Source organism: Dipodomys spectabilis, unplaced genomic scaffold (genome assembly GCF_019054845.1).
Source record: "Dipodomys spectabilis isolate Male_0828 unplaced genomic scaffold, ASM1905484v1 ptg000163l, whole genome shotgun sequence".
Classification (NCBI taxonomy): Eukaryota; Metazoa; Chordata; class Mammalia; order Rodentia; family Heteromyidae; genus Dipodomys; species Dipodomys spectabilis.
The window spans coordinates 943,353-960,000 of NW_024870840.1; the positions used below are offsets into that span (position 1 = coordinate 943,353).

Here is a 16,648-nt window from a genome sequence, read left to right on the forward strand (position 1 = left end):
AACTTTCTAGCACTGGCTAACTTCAAATAGTGATCTTCTGATCTCAGTCTCCAGAGTAGCTAGGATTACAGATGTAAGGTACTAGTGCCCATTTAGCATGAAATTTTAGAGCTCTGCTGTAAAATGGGTAATGGCAATTAAGTTTTGTGTGCCAGTCCTGAGGCTTGAACTAACAGTTGGGCATTGTACCTGATCTTAGTTTGCTCAAGGCTAGCACTCTACCACTTGAGCCATAGGTCATCTTCCAGCACTTTTACAGGGCAATTGGATGAGATTTTCCTGCCTAGGCTAGCATCGAATCTCAATCCTTAAATCTAAGCCTCCTGAAAAGCTAGGATTACAAGTATGAGCCACTGGTGCCAGTCTCAATAACAGATAATTTTATGTACAGCAATGGATATGATACGAATTAATTAAAACTAAGATTGTAGAAACAAAGAAAGGATCATGCAAATGATGAAATATTCTCATTGATAGTCGATTGCCAAAAAAAAATTACTCAAAAACAGATAGCAGAGCCAAACATACAATGGTAATTTAAATTACTTACCTCAGCTTTTCTTGAAATACTTTTTTATATATGCTTGCTTATATATACATATATGTGTATATATATATATATATATGTATATGTATATATATGCTGCCTGGTATTGAGCAATTTCTATAAGGAGATACAATGACTTTTTGTAAATCAATATAGATCTGTTATTGCTGATCACTGTTGTATAAACACAATAAAAAGCTGACTTGCAAAAATATGTAAGTGGCATGTTTTAATAGTCTTATCTACACACTATATCTAGTGTTTTATATACTATGGTATTTCTGGGGACTATCAAACATCAAGTTACTTTCCCCCTCTAAATTATTATGTTTTTTCTTCTTATCATTATCCCTTTGTGATTTGAATTTGGTTTTATATCAGCTTAAGATGATGCAATCAGACTTTTGAAATAAAAAATATTATAATATAGCACTTTCTGTGTGCTCTTGTGGAATAAAGTTGTTTCATTGAGTAAATTGGGCTGGACAACTTTTCTAAATATTTTATATGTGTTGAATTATTTGATCTTGATAATAGCATGAGGAAAGTGTTATCCCTGTTTTACATTTAAAGAAATCAAGTCATGGAAACATTTTCCAAGGAAGTGCCAAAAACATTTTTAAAAATCCATTGCTCTTGTTCATAATGCTTTCTTTAAAAAGGAGGATCCAATTATGGGGCCATCCATCAATTTCTTATATGTCCTATATATTTTTTGAAAGAGGTATAGTATTTTCCAAGAATAAGAGTTGAAAGTGATACCATTGACTAAATTGTAATTATATTTGTTAGCTGCTGTTTGCTCCAGATCCACACTTGGGTGGAAATGAGGCTTTGCTCTCATGTATCACTTCATTAACTCACAGTAATACTGGAAAGTCAATTTTATCCCTTCTCTGAGCTTTGCATTTACTAAGATAGTGTTCTTGCCCTTAAAGCCACGACTGCAGTGAAGTCAATGTTACCTCTGTTGGAAAGAGAAAGCGGAAAGTGAGCTCAATTGGTTCAGTCATACAGCTAGTAGAAGTTGGAACTAGAATACAATGCAGTTTTTGTTGAATGGTACTATCATTTCTCAGAAAACAAGTAGACTCAATGGGGAGTTAAGAAGGAAAGACTATCAAGATGGCAATAAGGTATCACAGCAAGTTTAAAGTCCCACACAATTTGCCACTCCATGACACAAAGACTTTTCTGATTGACTAGTGCTTTGCCATCCTAATATGTTATATAAGTGATTTAGATGATCATTAAAGTCCATTCTATAAAACGCATACACATATTTTATTATTATTATTCTTACTAATCATTTATGTTGAATTTATATAGAAACCTCACACCATAACACCTTACATCAAACATATATATGGAATATGCCCGCAAATTGACTATCTTCCCAATCATAAATATAATGTCTGTGAATAAATAAATCTTATTTAGAAAGGATAATATATTGTCAGAAGGCTAAAAAATAATAATCAGATTGTCCATCATGAATTATCACAGCAAATGGTATTACTTCTGACTCTCTACTATGCTTTCTAAAAATCCATGCTACTTTACCACTAAATTAAAATATGTAGTTTGTTGTTTTTATTTTAAATCTTGTTCCAGGTCTCATATTCAATTGTTCTACAGTAGCTTTGATATTAATCAAAGAGTGTAAGATTTATTTTAATTTTTGTATGACCCTATGAAAATTTATGTTGTCCTGAATTGTAGTTTTATGTAACCCTTCTATACATGGATAACTCAGGCTGGGAAGGTGGCTTAGTGGTAGAGTGCTTGCCTTGCATGCATGAGGTCCTGTGTTCAGTTCCTCAGCACCACTTAAGCAGAAAAAAACAGAATAGCACTGTGGCTCAAGTGGCAGAGTGCTCGTATTGAGCTGAAGGACAGAATCTAGGCCCAGAGTTCAAGCCCCACGACTGATGTGTGGGGGGCCAGGAAGCATACCTCTCCACTCTTCATTTCACTCATTGGGCACTTAATATCATATCTTTTCTTGAAGTTCTTCATCAAAAACTCCATGCAGCTATAACAAATCTCCCTCTCTTTATATTTCATAGAGTCATTTACCACCAACCAAACATTATAGGATCTTATATTTACATCATTCTATTTTAAAAACAAATTGATTTAGACTATTTCCCACTTTAAAATTAGCAAATGTGTACATGTTCTTTGTTATTTAAAGAGATAATACATCAGGGCAAAAGAAGAAACCTTTGTCCTATGTGTAAAATAAGTGAAATAATCTTTTTCTATGGCTTCTTAGTTCCTTAATTTGTATTGTTTCCATCTCTTATATCTGAACTCTCTATAGTTTAGAGAGGAAAAGGTAGGGTATTTTTTCTTGTAGTAAGAGCTTTTATTTAGTTTTGTGGTTGAAAAGAATAAGCAATATAAGTAAGACATTAAAATAATAAGCAATAAAGCAACTCCTCAAATAGAGAGGTGATGATGTCAAAACAGGAAAGTTTACATGGAGTTTATACATTATTTGTAATTTTGTCATTTATGTTAAACACTGGGTCTGTATTCAAATCAGAATGTATGCAAGATTGGCTACCTTTTTATATTACCTAGTTTAAAACTACATTATCTGCAATTTCATAGAGCATTATGGAATAGATATTGTTTTAAATATCACAACAAAAGAAATACATTGTCATTTCAGAGAAGGTATGACCCGGAATTGATCTTTCTTTTCTTTCTCTTTGGGTTTAGATCCTACTTTGCGCCTAGCATTATTCAAAAATAGTGCAAATAAAGTTTCTGTTAGAAAACCGATGAAGAAGGGACAGCCCCCCAGACAAAGTTACTTTGAAGGTAAGATTTAAAAACAAATAACACAGAAATGGGGGAATGATAATAATATAATTTGTATTTAAAATATTTTAATACTTAATAAGTCCTAAATTGAAAATATGAAAACATATGTACATGTACTTCAATAAAAGCTGGGAATGTATTTCTGAAAGCTCAAATAACACTTGAATGCCTTGGTATACTAGTATTGTGAGAGCATTTGCATCAATGCATATAAACATTTAAAGTTCTGAATATTTCATGTGAAAATCTTAAATAGTAGCCTAAGCATTATTAATATTATATATATATATATATATATTACAGAAAAACGGTATTAGCCTTGAAGTAATAAAATCTTAAAATAATACTCTAGTATATTTACTGCAATATGTACAAAATACATTAAATACTCTAAATAACACTCTGGAATTGTAAACAAGGTGCAACATTGAAAGTTACCCAACAAATATTTGGAATTAAGGATTTGCACATCTAGTTGGTAGATTATCCTTCTCACTGCCATATTCAGAGAATTATGGTCTTGTATTATTAAATAGAAATATTTAAATGTAATAGAACCACAAATAATATGTTAAGCAATTGCTTTCTTTTTAATGTTAAGAGTTTATCTTAACCTATATTTTAAGATAGCAATTTCTAATAGAAAAAAATATGTTTGAACAGAAAGCAACTATTTAGGACTTTCAAAAGTTCTTATGTAAACTTCCAAGAAATTTTAAATTTATGAAACCATAGCCTGATTGAAAGCAGATATATTTCCTATGTATGACAGATATATTTCCATTAGTAATGTCTAAACTAAGTTTGGTAGCTACTAAGTTTGGTGGTAATTATGGAAGTAAGGGTAGAAGATGTGCTATGTGAAGTTATCCTAAAGTTATCCTAGAAGAACAAATTGTTGGTGGTGCAAATTGTTGGAATTTTTGCTGGAATTGTTGGATCAAAAGATGAGGGTGGTTTATTTTATTAATCTTTAACATTTTATGTAGTCAAACATTTTTAAAATATGGTAGCAATGAAAGGTGTCAACACTCCATATTATTTCAAGGACTATTCATGAGTTTGTATTTTATATAATTATAGTATATTTCCAGTATAAAAATAAGGCTTGACATTTAATGAGAATTTGTTTCCTTGTTTTCATAATATTTTCACTATTCTACTGTTTTTAAAAGAAAGGGTAGAAATTCTGTTATAATCAATAGCTCTACAGGTATTACCTGTAAAATAGAAATATTGTTCCTGTAGGCAGGAAATGGTTTGGAAGTAAAACACTTAGTTCTGATGAGTCTATTGCATTCTCTTTTCTTCTATGAAAAATGAAGCTATCTTTTTAGAATAGTATAGTACTATTAGTATAGTATAGTACTATTAGTACTATAGTATAGTACATACACACAGCAAATTTCTGAACTCATATACCATGGTAACATAGTACAAAGTAGGATTTTAAAAAAGTGGCCTGTAGAATATAAGCATCTCCATCTAAGCTTTATAAATGAGGTTTATTGGGGTTTTTTGGTTTACTTTCTCCTATGTGCAATGTGTTTAGTTTTTACTGTTTTGTTTCATATCCTGTTTTAGTTGGGATTTTTTGAAAGCCCCAGTGTGTTTAGCATTTCATTTATTTCACTGAATGAACTTTATACCTTCCTAGTGAGTAGTACTTATGATTGTTTCTTTAAGGCTTCACAAATAATGCTGTACCTGAATGATATTTTCTCCAGTTAATGGTCTTATTTTTGCCTTTGATTTAAGAAGAAATGAGTGAATTAAAATAATTTTCTCATTCTTGGCTAGGGTACAACCATGTTATCTTTACCTGCTGTTCTTGTCTCACCCACCCCCTGGGCCCATACTCATTTTTGTGCCACAGACCCTCCTTAGCTGTTCAGTACAAAGCACATTTTGAAGGCAGCTCTTTTATGACACAATGTACATGTTATATGGTAGACTCTTAAGCACACCTGAATGGATTTTAAAATTGCATAATCATCTGCAGAATATTGCAGCAACTTTTCCTTAAAAAATCAAATGAAATGAATAATCACTCAAGTAAATGAGGGAAGTCAAAATTAAATTTTGCTGTAGGTAGGTTCACATTAAGTAACTCCATGAATAATGGTATCTCAGGACAATGGTATGTCAGATTGTCTTCACATTACTTTGATTTTGTTGCTATTATATCATAGTACTACTTAAGTATTCTTTCTAGAATTCCAGGTTATTTTACAGCAGTATTATTTGCTTCTCTGAAAAAAAAAATAACATTCCTTACTTGCAATTGTGATCATGTGATCTTGTTGGTTATTACAAACTCTGTTTCAAGATTTGTTTGTTTTTGTGACTTTTATCTGGACGTCACTAGCAAGACAGAAAAGATAGAGATATAATCTGTGTCAAGGGTGAAAAGTGTACTTATAGCTGAGGATGACTTGGCATGAAGTAGATTACAATAAATTCTGAAAGGCAAAGAATACTACTTTACTTATGTGTTATGTATTTTGATGAAGTGTGGACCAGTTTTTGACCTTTAATCTAGTCTACATTGGAGTCATACAGGTTAACAGAGTAACCCTATGCCTGTGCCATGGATTTCCTTTTCTTTATGACTGGGAACTTTGCAGGTTTAACATTGAATTGCTTTTCTTGTTCATTTGTTTGTAGTAAAGTATCTTCCTTGGGTTGCTTTTTGTTATCACCTATAATTCTTTCTTACTATCTGTCTTGTCTTTGCATATCTGATCCTAAGTCTTGAAACACTTTATTATTACCTGTACAGTTTAAATTTCAAATGTCTTTTTTTTCAGTTCGAAGTGTGAAACCTTGATAGCACTCCTCTGTATGTATCTCTGGTCCCAGATGAAGCATAGTTTTATGAGTATAAGCCTATGTGCTGATACACTCTGGAATTTAGCTAACATAGCTTGAAGCTTTATTTTTCAGCACTTTTTAGATATATTTTTATTGTAAAAATACTGTACAGAGAGGTTACATTTACATGACTAAGGTAACGAATACATTTCCTATTGAGCATTGTTTCCTCCTCCTTTGTTTTTCCCCTACCATTCCTTCTTTCCTCACCTCCCCAACTCCTCCCCCACCCAAGTTGTAAAGTTTGTTTTTTTGTGTGTGTGTGAAAATACTGTACAGAGGGGTTACAATTACATGGGCGAGATATTGAGTACATTTCTTGTATATCACATTGTTACAATGGGTCAACCTGTATCCTTATTTAAGCATTTTGTTATTTCCCATCCCCTTCCCAAATTAGAAAAATATATACAAGATTCAGGGCACTGAAATCAAATACAGTGAAAACAGGGGTTATACCATGGGGGAAGAACAAAAGAAACAAAAAAAATCACATAGTACATTATAAATAGGTTAAAAAAACAATAGCAAGAAAAAAAAAACACTTGTGTCCCTATCTTGGGATTCATTTCACTTAGCATCATCTTATATGGTAACACGTACATAGCTTTTGACCTGTAAATGATAAATTATATTAAATTAATTTCTAGAAGTTGGACTGGCATATCAATCCATTCACATTTAAATATTCATTTAATGTCATTAAACTTTTGTAAAAGAGACAAGTTTAATTTTTATAAGTGTGCAAGGAGTGACCATTTCACACCACTTCATAAAAGTTCCTTACAGTGAATTCACTTTTATTATAGTATTTAAGAAATCATAATTATACACATTTATGGCATACAATGTATTTTATATCACTGATGGGTATGTTAATTAGCTTGAGTTAATCATACTTTGTTCCCTAACTAAAAAGCATTATAAAGTAACTGCCATCAAAACAGTATATACCTAGCATAAAAACAGACTCATGAAACCACTCAGCAGGACTTAAAAAATCCAGCAATAAACACACACATTTGTAGTGGTCTATCTATTTTTGATAAAGTTTCCCAAAACACACAAAGGGGAATGTGCAGTGTGATTAAATCAAGCTAACCAACATATCCATTGCTCTGCTTATCTGTAATTTTTTAGAGTGAAATACGTGAATATTACTGAGATAATTTGAAGGACATAATAATTACTTACTATAGTGAATATTAGACAGTAGATCTCAAAAAAACATTTCTTATGCTTATCTGAAATGCTGTACACTTTGATTAACATTTCAGTTCTACTCTCAATCCCCCACCAATCTACTGTCTTTTTCAATGAAGTTCAACTTTATTAGATTCCACGTATGGGAGATCATGTAGTATTTGTTTTCTTATACCTGGATTATTTTGTTTTACCTAATGTTTTTCAGATTTATTCATGTTGTGGTAGACAACAGGTACCCTCTCCTTTTTAAAGGCTGAACAGTATTCCTCTTTTTTTTTTTTAAATCCACTCATCTGTTAAGTATCAACACTTAGGTTGCTCTTATCTCTAGGCTCTTATGAATACTCCTTCAATAGACATGGAAGTATAGCTATCTTAACATACTCATTTTATTCCTTCTGGAAACATGCCTAGAGTTGGGCTTTCTGAATTAAATGTCAGTTCTAGCAGTTTTCGTAGGAACTTCCAAAGTACTTTTCACTGTACTGACTTATATTTCCTGCTAATGTAAACATTGTCTCCCTTTTCTCTACATACTGGCTAACACCATGGAAGAAGCACAAAAAGGAAGATCACAGCTTGCTCAAAGTGAGACATTATCTGAAAAAAAATTAGCTAACACAGAAAGGGCTGACAGACTGACACAAGTGGTAGATTGCCTGCCTACTATGTGGAAGGCCTTAAGTTCAAACCTCAGTTCTACCAAAAACAAACAAAACAAAACAAAACAAAACAAAAAGTACCGTCTAGTACAAATGGTGACGGATGTCTGATATGTGCCTTCAGTTGAGATTAATATTATTATTATAATGTACTAGCATTAAAATAATGACCATATTTAAAATTGTATATTTTAAGTTTTAGATATATAGAAACCTTCATTTTCAACATACTTTCTTACTTCATATTTATGTTCTTATAGCATAAATGTTTTTTTTTTACTTCACTCATTTATTTACACATGAATTAAATGGTTTTCCTACCCTCATCTATTGAAACTTCTAAATTGGGACTTCTAAAGCCAATGCCAAATTCAGACTTCTGGAGCTTGCCAGGGGGAAAAAAATTAGCTGAGAAAAAAAAAATTGAGTCTGGTCAGAAAACTTTCTCAGAGAGACAGATTTTAGTCTTAGCCTCTTTATTGCCTGGGACAATTTTACTTGATTTAAAGTCAAGTTTTCTTAATTCCCAGTATGGTGCTGTCATCACTAACATGATTCCTATTTGTCCTCTTATAAAATAGAAGATTTACAGATACCATATGTCCTTAAATGTCATAGCTGTTCAAATATTTTTGTATTAAATTTTTAGGTAATGAAGACATCCAAAAAGCCTTAATTTCTGTAATTTTTACTTCAGAGCATTCTAATCAAACCATCTTCTTTTGTGGTATATTTTTTTAACTTTATGATTACAAGAATTTTCTTGTGCTTTCTCCCTTTTAATGAGAGCTTAGAGCACAGAATCACATTATGTATATTGTTTTTAAGTAGTTCTTATATTTCTATAGCTGTATATAGTTTGGCTAATAGTGTGCAGTGACTATGTATTCGGAGCTGGCAGAATAAATGATGTAGAGGGTATGAACAGGCAAAGAATAGGAGGAGTATAGGAGTCATCCTATAAGAAAAGATGTTTGTAATAAATTGTGCTTGTAATAATAAAATACAATATTAGTCTGAATATACATAACACAGAGATGTATGGTTTTGTGTGTGTGTTTGTGTGTGTGTTTTTGTCTGTTGTGAGGCCTGAACTCTGGGCCTGGGCGCTGTCACTCAGCTCTTCAGCTCAATGCTAGTGCTCTAACCCTTGCCAGAGCACCACCTCTGGCTTTTTCTGCTTATATGGTGCTAAGGAATCAAACCCAGGGCCTCATGCATGTGAGGTGAGCACTCTACCACTGAGCCACCTTAGACACAGAGATGTATAAATTCTATTCATCTATAACTCAGTGTCCATCAATTACTGTGGTTTGAACCACTATTTTGTTTCTAAATTTTGAGTTTTGTGTATTGGCATTTACAGCTCTTAGCATAGAGCTTAGTGGGTAACTGATGCTTAATGAATGTATCTAATGAGTAAATGGGAACACAGAGAGCCCTGTCCTTAAATAGTTTAAAATATAGATGGAGTTAAAATGTGCTTATACAACATCTTCTGATATGTTGCTGCTTCCTGTGACAAACTGGACATCTTGTCCAATCCATCTCCGGAAATCTCTTTACTTGGCTAATTCTTGTCATTTCAAACATTAAAAGATCATCCAGCAAGATTTTCCTGATTCTATTTTGGTGTACTTCTCACTGTGTTTCCACACTATTCTGAGAAAAGTTTTAGCCATATCCACTTTACTCTTGCCTGTATTTTACTATTTTAAGTATATAATAAATATTTACTATGAATAATACTAGACAAATACATCTCAAAAACAATTCCTTGTGCCTATCTGAAATATACTCTTTGATCAACATTTTTACAAGGCATTTTTTCATGTGTTTATCTATAAACAAATGAATCCCTCACTATAAGTTGAGAAGTGGAAAAAAGACAAAAGTCATTATTTCTAGAATTGATATTGTATGTATATGCCAAGAGTTAAATAAAATCCAAATTTAGAACATGAAAGACAGGCAATAGAAAATATGGAAGAGAAAAAGAAACATGGAATAAAACAAAAGTTGTCAATGCATATGTCTATATAAAAAAGAATATGAAAGAGTGTTGTAGAAACAACTCTTGATTACTTAGTGGTAATTATCAAAATTGAAGGGAAAATGTAATGTCATAGATTCAAGAAACTCCATGTCCACAGATATAATACAAATGACAAAGATGACATTTTGGTATATCACAAAAAAATGGATAATAGCCAGAAGCAAAAATTTGAATAATCCCCTTGGAGAAAAACATCATCTTGTCATTAAAGAAGCAACAATAATAAGGCTAACTGCTTAACAGACACAACGAATACAAGAAGACAATTTTTATAGAGTGGTTTTTATCTTCCCAAAGTTCAGATCTTTAACGTCTGACCTCTATGCTGACTGTACAATGGAACCTAAATTTAAGGAGGTGATTAAGGTTAAATGAGGTTCAAGGACTGGAACCCTGAGAGAACATAGTCCTAATAAGAAGACATCTCCGGATTCCATATGCACCAAGAACACGTCAAAGGAGGACACAAGAGAAAGTAGCTTGCTGCAAGCCGATAAGAAACTAAGAGAAAACAAACCCACAGGCACCTTAATCTTAGACCTCCGGCCTTCATAATTTTGAGAGAAATAATTTTTATGTTTAAGCATCCTAGCTGTGACATTTGGATTGACAACTGAAAGTGACAAACACGGCAATGCCACAGTATCTTTGAAGTACTAAGAGATAGCACAGTCTACCTTAAAGTTTATACCTCATAATACTTTTCATTCATAAATGAAAGCAAAATATTGCCACATGCTGCCCCCTGGGAAACCACAGGAAGGAGGAAGGCACGATGGTCCCATAGCCAAACATCACAGAGAAATGAGGGAGGAACAGTGACACTGGAAGAAGTCCAGGGCATTTCTCTCATCTTTGTTGTCCGTTCTATGCCTGCCTGTCTCTGGGTGCCCCTTTCCTATATCTGCGTTAGCTAGGAATCTACTAAGGTCTCAAAAAACTACTACAGTAAGGATGTCTTCCATCTGAAGTTGTCCTCATATAATAATGGAGTAAAAGGATTTGGATTGAGAAGTATCAGCATTGACTCATGAGTTCCTACCGACTGTCTTTAAGACCCATGTTTTAATTTTCTCAGTTGTAAAATCTGAACAGTTTTTATAACTTGTGATGACTGAAAATCAAATAGAAGTTTCAAGAGCTTTCAGGTAGGTAATGGATATGAAAATTTTAGTAGAGGTATTTTTAGATACACATGAATGAATATTAGATTATTTAGAAGAGACAATAACAACAGAACTTTTTGAAATAAAAAATATATAAATAGTGGCAAAAAACTTAGTGGAAAAATTCTTACCTTCAATGGTCCTCTGGATGTCGATACAGAGAATATTAAAATAGATGCACCTTACTCTGACAAAATTCATAAGGTTAATACTTTCTTAAAGTTTTCTTCTAGCCAGGTACTGGTGGCTCATACTTGTAATCCTTGCTACTCAGGAGGCTGAGATTAGAGGATCATGATTCAAAGCTAGCTAGGGCAATAAAGTCTCCACGAGATTCTTATGTCCAATTAACCATCAGAAAACGAGAACTAGCTCAATGGGTCAAAGTGGTAGAGTGTTAGCCTGGAACAAAAAGAGCTCAGGAACAATGCCCAGGCCCTGAGTTCAAGCCCCATGACCAAAGAAAAAATAAATTCTGATAGCATAAGGGTTTAAACTCAAGCCTTTCCCCTTGTTCATCTTAATTATGCAGCTGATCCTCTACCACTTGAGCCATACTACTAGTCTAGTATATTTTTTTAAGTTTTAAATTGTTAGTATGAAAGGTAATGTACAGAGGGGTTACAGTTACAAAGTCAGGTAAAGAGTACATTTTATTGGATAAGGTCACTCCTTTCTTTGCTCTTTCCCAATTTTTCCCTCTCTTCCTCCACCAGTCTAGCTTTTTAGTGGTTATTTTGGAGGAGTCTTACAGACTTTTCTGCCTAGGCTGACCTCAAACTGTAATCCTCTAGACCTCAGCCTTTTGAATAACGAGGACTGTATGCATGAGTCACTGGTACTCAAGTAAAATAAAATCTCTGGACCAACAAACACTAATCTTTTTTTTATTTTTTTCAATATCCTAAATCCTTTGCTAGAATAAGATGAATTCATGTAGGTGTACCTATTTTTTCATTAAGATTAAGATTGGGTTCTCTTCAGTATTTCATAGACTGGGAAGGTATTTTGAAAAATAAGCTTAGTAGGTGTACATATTAAATGCCAAGTTTCCAGAATGATGATCATGGTTTAGTGGAGTTTGTTTGATTTTGTTTTGTTTTTGGCTAAGGAGGCTTGAACTCAGGGACTTGTGTTTGTTAGGCAGATGCTTTATCACTAGAGCCTGTGTTTCCAGCCCATTTTTGCTTTATTTTTCAGGTAGTTGGAAATACCTGAAAAATAGTTATGTTTCACATTTTTCTCCCTCTGGGGCCAACTTTAGATCATGATCCTCTTACTTCTGTCTCCTGATAACTGATACAACAAGGGTACAACCACCATGCTTAGCTGATAATCATGTTTCTTAATGAACACTTGATACCATAAGGAAATATTACTGCCTGCATGTCTTAACATACACTTATTTCTCACAGTTCTACAGACTGGGAAATCAACAATCAAGGTTCCAGTCCATTCCATTTCTGGCCCCAACTTTCTCCCTGGTTTGTAGACTACTTCTTATTAAGTCCTCACATTTATGGGGGGTGGGGGAGAGTAATAAGCCCTTATATGGGAGGAAGAGAGTAAAGGAAGGGGATCTCTTTATATTTTTTAGGGCCACTAATCCCATTATGAGGGATCCTACCTTCTAGACTGTATACAATTACCTCTCCCAAAACCCCATTCCAAAACCATCATATTGGGAATGAGTTTCAGCATGTGGATTTCATTAGGACACAAATAACAGTCCATGTCACTACAGGCATGGGATTTTATACTATTCCTCCAGGCAGGGCATTTGATAGTATTGCTAGAAATGGAGTCTTGAGGATGTTTCTGCTCAGGCTGAATCCAAACCTCAATCCTCAGATCTCAACCTCTTGAATAGCTAGAATTACAGGCATGAGTCACCAGCACATGGCATATAATCTACAGTTATCCTCATATATCTGTAGCCTGTGTATCTGTCTTTCCAACCAACCATATCAAAATATCTTAAAGTGTATATCAACACTACACATATACAGAATGTTTTCTTATCATGATTCCCTAAGTAATATGGTTTAATAACTATTTATATATATAACATGATAGTTAAATTAGGTATGATAGGTAACCTATGAATAATTGAAACTGTATAAGAGTGTGTGAATACTACACACATGCTATACTGTGCTTTTTTAATTCAAAGTACTGAGCTTTTTTAATTCAAAGTATTTGAAGAGTCTGTTAATGACAAAAGTAAAAGTGTTTTTTGTTTGTTTTGGGGGGGGGGGATTATTGTTGTTTTAGGACCAAATCTATGGGAATGGAAGAATATACTTTTTTTCCTTAACCCTGAATTTAATTACTTGCATAGGATATTTTTCTTTTTATTCTTTTTTTTCCTGTTGCTGGGACTTAAACTGGGGGCCTGGGGACTGTCCCTGAGCCTCTTTGTGCTCATAGCTAGCCCTCTACCACTTGAACCATTGTGCCACTTCCAGCTTTTTTGAGTAGTTTATTGGAAATAAGAGTCTCCAGGTAACTTTTCTGCCCAGGCTGGCCTTTGAACCACAATCCTCAGATCTCAGCCTCCTAAATAGCTAGGATTACAGGCATGAGCCACCAATGCCCGGCAGGATATATTTTATTTATGTTGTGTTGTTTGTTTTGAATGAATTTTACATTCCTTTCTTATTGATATATCTACCCCAGTTGTGGAACAAAAAATCACTTCACTTCTCCAGAATAGAATTGTATAGAATTTAGTTTGAATCTCAGCCTGAGCTCATATAATTTTGATTTAGTTATTTAACTTTCCTAAACTTGATTTTCTTCATCAACTAGTTGAAGCAAATGATACATACATTATAATGTCATTGGGGAAATTGAATTTAAATATGATTTGATAAAAAGAAAATTGATAAAAGATGAATCAGAATATCATTTTAACCCACTATATCTCATCTATTGAATAATAATTACTCTGTAGTTCTCAGTATGTGGCAGTAGTCATTATTTTCATGTCTATTACCATCCCAAACTTCCTATAGATTTCTTGCTTATTCTCTTGGTGGGTAGAGTTGCACTTGTTTTTCATGCCTAACGTTGTTATCTTTGCTATAGATGTTCTATTACTCTGTTCTATTACTATAACAAAATTCCTTAGGTATTTATAAAGCAGTTTATTTAGCTCAAATAATTGGAGGCTAAAAGTCCAGGCTGGTCAACTTCTGATGAGAGCATCATTGTGGGTGGGAATGTATATGCAGAAGAGATCACATGGAGTCACAGAAAGCTAAGAAACCAGAGGTAGCAGGACGTGGCATGTCTTGCTTTATCTTATTCACCTACTCAGGAACTAAGTTACTCTGAGGGACAGCATTAACTCCTTCCAAGAACAGTACCTCAGTCACCTAACGGGATCCCACTACGGCTCTAACTCTTAAGATTTTCACCACCAAGTACATTGTCACATGGATGACCTAGCTTAAAAAAATGTGACACTTTATGAGACAAACCACAATCAGAACATAGCAGATGTCACCCTGATGAACATATCATATGGAGATCCTCTACCCTCTATCTAGATTTTCTGAGGACCAACATTGAATATATAATTTTCTTCTGTAATTTTGTGGTTTTAAGCAACCACAACCAATTCTGTGTCTTCTTCTATTTCCCACTGATATTGTGTGTGTGTGTGTGTGTGTGTGTGTGTGTGTAGGCATGTGTCCTCTAGGTGCTCAGGGCCACCCTGGGTGCAGTCATTAAACTTTTGTACTCAAGGATAGCACTCTATCACTTTTGTGACAACTTCACTTCTGGCCTTTTTGGTGGTGGGTAATTGGAGGGAAGAGTCTCAAGGACTTTCCTGCTGGTGCTAGCTTTGAAAAGCTATCCTTAGACCTCACCTTCCTAAGTAGTTAATATTACAAGCATAAGCCACTGATGTCTGATTTTTTTAGTCAATTTTAAGACCATGGTGCATTATATATCCATTTTATTTTACACATGTATTTGATTTTTCTTACTTTCAGTCCCTATTAGTAATATGTCTAGTCATTGTATTAGAAAAAATACAGTTACAAACACTAAATATATTTAATTGTTTTCAATGTATCTTCCTTTGGAATATTGTAATATCATAATATTCAAATCTGGAAACCTTCTCTAGCTAGCAGAGCTATCTATAGCTATACTGCAATGACTTTCTAAACTTTTACTTTTTTAGGGGGGGTAGTGGGTTACACTGTATAACCTAACTGATCTAGAATTCATGATTCTCCAGCTGCATCCTCCCAAGAACTGGTATTACAAGTGTGCTAATCATAACTGCATACAGTCTCTTATTATTGAAAATAATGAAATGCTTTTTACCCCTAGTACAAATTCCACAGCCTTTAGTATAAAATTCCTTTACCTACTGTTCTCAAACTTTTTCAGGATCATTTGATAATATTCTCCTGCCCTCTACAAAAGACTATATTCCCTAACTATATTGAAATACCCTACTATATCCCTGACTATAATGAACTCTGTTCTTTACAAAAATGTAGCGTTATCTTCATATCTTTATGCTCTTTCCTTTATCTCTATATCTTCACCTTTCTAGTGTCAGACTGCCATTTATCCTTGGTGATTCAGATAGACAATATTTCATCTGTCACTCATTCCTACTACCACCCACAGGCCTTTGTCCATGTCTCTGTAACTTTGTCCTTGAAAATATGTTATTTTCTAATTTCTCCCCCACTGTGATGCTTTTCAAGGTCAGAGGTCAAATCTTAGCCATACATCCATTTCCTACCATCTTTAGAAACTAGTAAAAAGTATGAGATTCTGTGCTAGGCACTCAGTAAGTATTTGTTGAATTACCAAACTTTTCTGATTAAAAAAAAAATCACTGGATTCTCAGAAACACTCCTCCTGCCAATTGCTATTACTCAAAGTCAAATATTGGCCTATTCCCAACTTAAACTTACAGCCCATTCAATGTTCACATTCAATCTATAAGTTCTACTGTCTCAGCCACCCCTGAGATCTATTTAAGCAAACTTTGGAATTCATTTAATCTTTTCCTACTGAAGCTCAACCAGCTGTAAGGTTATAGATCCTGTGAAATAAAATCATTGCAAGCATTATCCCCTCAAATTAAGTTTCATGACTTTTGACACATTTTCTGAAAGAAAAGAGGTGGATAAAATACTATAATCAATGTAAGCTTTTATTTTTCTCAGAAACCTAAATGCAATTCTTCTATGGAAAGTTCACAGTATCTTAATAGAATTGTAAGATTCTTTAGGTTTTCCATAGAACTTCACTACCTTCCGCAAGA

General features: G+C 33.7%; 1 protein-coding gene across 1 annotated transcript in view; it reads left to right on the top strand.

Moving 5' to 3' along the window:
* The window catches only part of Lrriq1 (leucine rich repeats and IQ motif containing 1), a 114,557-nt gene that overhangs the window by 63,602 nt on the left and 34,307 nt on the right, over positions 1–16,648 (top strand). Inside the window, exon 24 of the mRNA XM_042693258.1 lies at positions 3,278–3,379. Within this exon, the coding sequence (XP_042549192.1) occupies positions 3,278–3,379 (102 nt within the window). The remainder of the gene's footprint in view (positions 1–3,277; positions 3,380–16,648) is intronic.